The sequence below is a fragment of the Chiloscyllium plagiosum genome, chromosome 12, assembly GCF_004010195.1.
Source record: "Chiloscyllium plagiosum isolate BGI_BamShark_2017 chromosome 12, ASM401019v2, whole genome shotgun sequence".
NCBI classification, from domain to species: Eukaryota; Metazoa; Chordata; class Chondrichthyes; order Orectolobiformes; family Hemiscylliidae; genus Chiloscyllium; species Chiloscyllium plagiosum.
In genome coordinates, this window is record NC_057721.1 from 84,485,267 (window position 1) to 84,491,763 (window position 6,497).

A 6,497-nucleotide genomic window follows, 5' to 3' on the forward strand; every position below is an offset into this window, starting at 1 on the left:
GGGGGGGGGGGGGGAGGCAGGTCCACCCGGGGGGTTGGGGTTTCTGCAATGACTGTCTGAGAGTGGGGGGAGAGGGAGGTTCACTCGAGGGGTTAGGGTCTGGGATGTACTGTCTGAGAGTGTGGGGGGAGGGGGAGGTTCACTCGAGCATTTCACGAGGGAGTTGGATTGTTATCTGAAAAGAGACAATGCCCAGGAATGTGAGGAAAGGCCAGGGGCGTGACTCTCATGGAGTTGTTCTCACAGACAGACCTGTTCTGTGTTTGAACCTTTCTCTGGTTCCCGATGTCGGTTCCGGTGGCTCAGTGAAGCCTGGGAGCGTGATTCGCTCGACACTGAATTATTCCCATTGCTGGGGAGAGATGTATCGTCTCTGTCTCATCGGTGGGCCCCAGCTGCCAGCACCTCCCTGAATAGTGGCGATTATATATCATTCAGGTGCCATCCTGGGCTTGGAACAATCTCCTTTCTCCTCATTGATAGGAAACAGGCTTCTATCAAACCAGAACTCAGTACATGCTCCTTCAATGAAATGGATTGAGGAAACAGACGTTCATGTCAACCTCTCAGTGACAGAGAATTGCCAGACACTACAAACCTCCTGCAAGTGTAAATTGAAGTTGCAAATAATTTAGATCAGGGATTGCCTGATTGTAAAGTTAAATTGATCCCTGAGACTAACTCTAGCGACGCAGCACACCTGAGGTGGTGTAAATTGCTTTTCTGTGTGTGAATGAGTTCCCGCAGGAGCATTATCTGTCAGCGTGGCACATTTCTCACATTCCAAAACTGCTGAGGTGACTTTAACAGCAAGGCTGTGTTCCCTGATTGTGGCAATTCATAAGCATCATTGTCAAGAAGACAGGCCTGAAAACAGGCACAAACGCTGAAAGCACAGAGTGTACCCTGAGAAGGCCAATTCCTGCAGCCTTCACCTCCCAACATTCTTTCTCTCCCACTCTCTTATTCACTCACTCGCTTTCTCACTCTGTCACTCAGTCTCTCACTCATTCTCTCTCTCTCTCTCCCTCTCACACACACTGGCTTCTCCTCCCTCCTTTCTCCTCCACCACCTGTCACCCACCACATGAGGGGCCATTCTCATTGGCACCTCAGGGAATGTTGCTGTAGGGTGGAATAACAAGGCTAGTAAGAAATGCTCTGGAATTGGCTGGTGTAGAATCCATCCAGACAGAGATAAGGCATTGAAGGAAGCAGACTCTGGTAGGAGTCAGGTATAGGCTCCTTAACAGGAGCTACATGGTGGGACAGAGATACACCAGGAGCTCATGAGAGTGTGTAAAAAAGCCAGTACATTAACCATGGGTGACTTTAATCTTCATGTTGATTGTGGTAGTCAGATCAACAGAGGAAGTCATGAGGAAGAATTCATAGATGTGCAGGTGGCCATGCTAAATTGCTCATAGTCAGGGGTAAATATAGGGTAGCGGAATGGGTCTGGGTGGGCTACTGTTCAGACGGTTGGTATGGACTTGTTGAACCGAAGGACCTGTTTCCACACTGTAGGGACAGTTTCCCAGAACAATTTGTTGTGGATCCTACCAGGGAATCCGACTTTTTCAATCATAGATTCATGGAATCACACAAAAGGGAAGAGGCTCTTTCGCCCATCAAGTCTTCACCAATAAGACACCCACTCTACGGCTGGACTGGTTGACGCTGTATTATATTGCTAGGGCCTTGACAAAGGACCTTTGTATCATCTTTAGCCATAGGTGAAGTCCCAGGGGACTGGAAAATAGCTAAAGTTGTTCCTTTGTTTAAGAAGGACAATAGGGAAAATGCAGGAAATGCTAGGTTGGTGAGCTTTCCATCAGTGGGAGGGAAATTACTGGAGAAGATTGTTAGGGACAGGATTTAATCATGCATTTGATTGTTTCTTTTTGAGGAAGTGATGAAATGAGGGTAGGGCGCTGGGTGTTGTCTACATAACGAAAGCATGTGACAAGGTCCCTTGTTTAGTCACAGGATCCATCGTGAGTTGGTAAATTGGATACAAAATTAGCTTGGTCATAGCAGGCCGAGAGTAGCGTGGAGGGATGCTTTTCTGACTGGAGGTCTGTGACCAGTAGTGTTCTGCAAGGATCAATCCTGACACCTCGGTTATTGGTAATATGTTTAAATAATTTGGATAAAGTGTGGCTGGTCTGGTTAGTAAACTTGCAGGTGACATGAATATTGGGGAGTTGTAGATAGTGAGGAAAGTTACCAAAGGTTACAGCAGGATATCGATCAGCTGGAAAGTTGGGCAGAGAAATGGCAGATGGCGTTTACTCCAGACAAGTTTGAGGAGACAAACATAAACAGAAATTGCTGGAAAAACTCAGCAGGTCTGGCAGCATCTATGGACAGAAAACAGAGTTAGCATTTTAGGTCCAATGACCCTTCGAGAGAACAAGTGTAAGGTGATGTATTTTGGGAGGTCAAATGTGAGAGGAAGGCATGCAGTCAATGGTAGAACTCTTAAGAGAATTGATATACAGAGAGAATATTAGGTCCAAGTCCATCAACTCCCTGAGAGTGGGAACACACGTGGGATAAGGTGGGGAACAAGATGTGCCATTGGTCGGCACATTGAGTATAAACGTTGGCATGTTATTTCGCAGCTGCATAAGACTTTGGCCAGGCCCTATTCAGAGTATTGTGTGTGCTTCTTATGGCCCACCTAAGGAAGGATGTGGAGGCTTTGGACAGGGTAGTCCTTCGGTGCACTCTCTCTATAACCAGAACATCCTTCCTCAGATACAGAGACCAAAACTACACAATGCTCCAGGAATGGTCTCACCAAGGCCCCTGTGTATTTGCAGGACATCCCTGCTCCTGTACTCGAATCCTCTCACTGTGAAGGCAACATCCCAGTTACCTTCTTCCCCACCTGCTGCTCCATGCAGGCTGACCTTCAGTGACTGGTCTACAAGGACACACAGGTCTCATTGGCTCTCGCCCTTTCCCAAACTATCGCCATTTGGATAATAATCCACCTTCCTGTTTTTTGTCACTAAAGTAGGTAACCTCATATTTCTCCACATTACACTGCATCTGCCAGTGCAATCACCCTCTCCCTCAGCCTGTCCAAATCACACTGAAGCATCTCTGCACCCTCCTCACAGCTCACCCTCCCACCCAGCTTTGTATTGTCTGCAACCGTGGAGATATTACAAATAGTTCCTTATCTAAATCATTCCTATCGATGGTGAATAGCTGAGCCTGGGCACTGATCCCTGCTGTATCCCACCAGTCACTGGCTGTCAATATTAAAATGTCCCGTTTGACCTGGTGTCTGTTTCCTGCCTCCCAGCCAGTTCTCTATCCACGTCAGTGCACTGACCCTGAACTCATTTCATTTTAAACAGGACCCTCTTGTGTTGGACTTTATTGTGAAGACAGAATCAGAATATGTGATTTACCATCACAATTTTCCCCGTTCTCACTCTCCCCGTAGGAGCCAGCAGGGGGAGTTACATTTGTCAAATGTCTTTCTCTTCATTTATTGACATATGACCATATGGAGGAGGCCCTTCATCCTTTTGAACCTGCCCTGTCACTCAGTACAATCACGAGGAGCCAATGAGAGGAGGCTGGCAATCTCAACAAAGACAGAGATTGCTGGAGAGATTCAGCGGCTCTCGCAGCATCTGTGGAGAATTGGCAGAGTTAATATTTCAGGTCCCAGTGACCCTTCCCCAGCAGAGCCTTCTGGACAAGGGTCACCGGACCCGAAATGTTAACTCTGCTTCTCTTTCCACAGATGCTGCCAGACCTGCTGAGATCTTTCAGCAATTTCTCTTTTTTTGTCCAAGAACAGGCCATCCCAGAAAGGAATAATGAGCAATTTCATTCTTCGACCTGTCGAAGGTTTGACACTCAGTTCCCCAGAATCTCACTCTGATTGTGTATTTTCCCTCAATTAATCAATCCCTTTGACCCCCTTTTCTTCAATCGAAACTGCCCCAAACCAAAGCTCTGCGACTTTAATGATCAGTTTGAACCCTGCTTGCTTGGATGTAATACAATCCTGAATGTTCCTGTTTTCCATGGTCAGGCCACCTTTTCTGGTTTATTTTGGTGTCAGACAGGAATGACCTATTATTGCACCACCTCCACGCATTGTTCACATGAATACCATCAGCTATCCCCTTAGTAATGTTCCCCAACTTATCTTAGCCAGCTTGCGCCTCACACCATCATCGTTTCGCCAAGTTAGATTCACAATCCCAGTCTCTCAGTCAACAATGTCACTCTCCACCATATTATAGTCCGTCTTCCACTAGGTACCTCATTGTGGATATAGGTGTATCCCATCCAACCATTCCAGATATTACTGTGTAAAATCTTCCTTAAAAAAGGAGACCAAAACAGCACAGATTCCTGATGCAGTCTCACCAATATCCTGTATAGCTGAAGCATCATCTCCCTACTCTTCCATTCAATTCCCCTCACAACAAACTATACCTTTCGATGAGCTATCCTGATTACTTGCTGTATCTGTGTGCTAATGTTCTGTGATTCATGTACCATGACACCCAGATCCCTCTGTATCCCTGAGCTCTGTAGCCCTTCATTATTCAGATGGTATGCTTCCGCATAAGACATGAGATCAAATCTCCAAAAGACTGGACAAAGAGGTTTTGAGAAGTATCATAGAGTGGGAGAGCAAGGATGAGTGGTTAGCGAGAGAATCCAGTCCTTCAGCTGTAGGCAGCTCAAGGCACGAGTGATTATAACCAGCAGGTCACAAAAAGAGGACATCCATACATCAGAGAGATGTGGGGCCACAGACAGTGCAGAGATAGACAGGAGACAAAGTGCCACTTCACAAGAAAGAGGACAAATTTGGAAAAGAAGGAATAGTTTGCCAGGGGCTGGATGTCAGTGAGTCAGGGCTGATGGACACTGTCCAATCCTCCCAGTGCTATCAAGGCTCGTTAACATCATGCCTCTCAATTCAACTGAGAAGCTGTTTCACTGAAAAAAGGAAACCTGCACAGAAAAGCAGCATGTTTTTCAGTGAACTTACAGCAAAAACCGAAATGTCAGCAAATTCTGCAAGGAACCAAATGCAGACTCGTGATTTTAAGAGAATGATGTAATATGGGCATGGACAGCATTCAGTAAAGATATAAGATTCTGAAAGCTAACTATCAGCCCATCCTGACACAAATCCGGCACTGAGGGGGTGCTGCACTGTCAGAGAGTCAGTACTGAGGGAGTGCAACACTGTCAGAGGGTCAGTACTGAGGGAGTGCCGCACTGTCAGAGGATCTGTACTGAGGGACTGCTGCACTGTCAGAGGGTCAGTACTGAGGGAGTGCGGCACTGTCAGAGGGTCAGTACTGAGGGAGTGCTGCACTGTCAGGGGGTCAATACTGAGGGAGTGCGGCACTGTCAGAGGGTCAGTACTGAGGGAGTGCCGCACTGTCAGAGGGTCAGTACTGAGGGGGTGCCGCACTGTCAGTGGGTCAGTACTGAGGGAGTGCCGCACTGTCAGAGGGTCAGTACTGAGGGAGTGCCGCACTGTCAGAGGGTCAGTACTGAGGGAGTGCTGCACTGTCGGAGGGTCAGTACTGAGGGAGTGCTGCACTGTCAGAGGGTCAGTACTGAGGGAGTGCTGCACTGTCAGTGGGTCAGTACTGAGGGAGTGCTGCACAGTCGGAGGGTCAGTACTGAGGGAGTGCCACACTGTCTCCGTTCCCATGAAGAGTGTTTTGTGTTTGTGTTTCAGGCCTGAGGCAGTGAAGTGGAAGAAAGATGGGGCGGAGCTGCCGGATCCTGACCGCATGGTGGTTGAGGGCAATGTGCTGATCATCAGCGCCCTGAATAAAACCGACAATGGCACATATTACTGTGAGGCAGCGAACACCATGGGCCACAACAGTGCTGAGTACATCCTGTTTGTATACGGTGAGTCACCAGGACCCTGTCACGCACTCCCCCGCCCTTCCATTCCAGGTGGCTGGGTCGTATTCCCGTCAACACTCTCCTCGTCCTGATTGGTCCTGTGTTCTGGTTGAGTTGGATATGGTGTCCATGCTGCTGCAGTCTATTTAATAGTGCAGCTCTCTTCCTTGCCTTCACTCCTCCAACAGCATTGTCGTACTGACCAGACTAACCTGGGCAGGCACTGGCCGTGTGGTATTATCACTCGACTGTTCATGCAGAGACCCAGTGAATGTTCAGGGGACCCGGCTTTGAGTCCTGTCTTGACCGATAGTGGAATTAATATTGAGAATTCAGAGTTTAATAATGACCATGGAATCATTGCCAACTGTTGGGAAAACCCACCTGGGTCACTAATGTCCTTCAGGGAAGGAAAGTGCCATCCTTACCTCGTCTGACCTCCATGTGACTCCAGACCCACAGCAAGAAGGTTAATTCTTACTGTCCTCTGCAATTAGGGATGGACAGTAAATACCGGCCTCGTCAGCAATGCCTTCATCCCGGGAATGAATAAAATAAACTTCCCAGCTGCTGGATAG

At 47.8% G+C, this 6,497-nt stretch overlaps 1 protein-coding gene across 1 annotated transcript in view; it reads left to right on the forward strand.

Moving 5' to 3' along the window:
• Positions 1 to 6,011, forward strand: part of LOC122554859 (cell adhesion molecule 2-like) — an 802,068-nt gene extending 796,057 nt beyond the window's left edge. Inside the window, exon 6 of the mRNA XM_043700205.1 lies at positions 5,744 to 6,011. Within this exon, the coding sequence (XP_043556140.1) occupies positions 5,744 to 6,011 (268 nt within the window). The remainder of the gene's footprint in view (positions 1 to 5,743) is intronic.
• Positions 6,012 to 6,497: the final 486 nt, after the last annotated feature.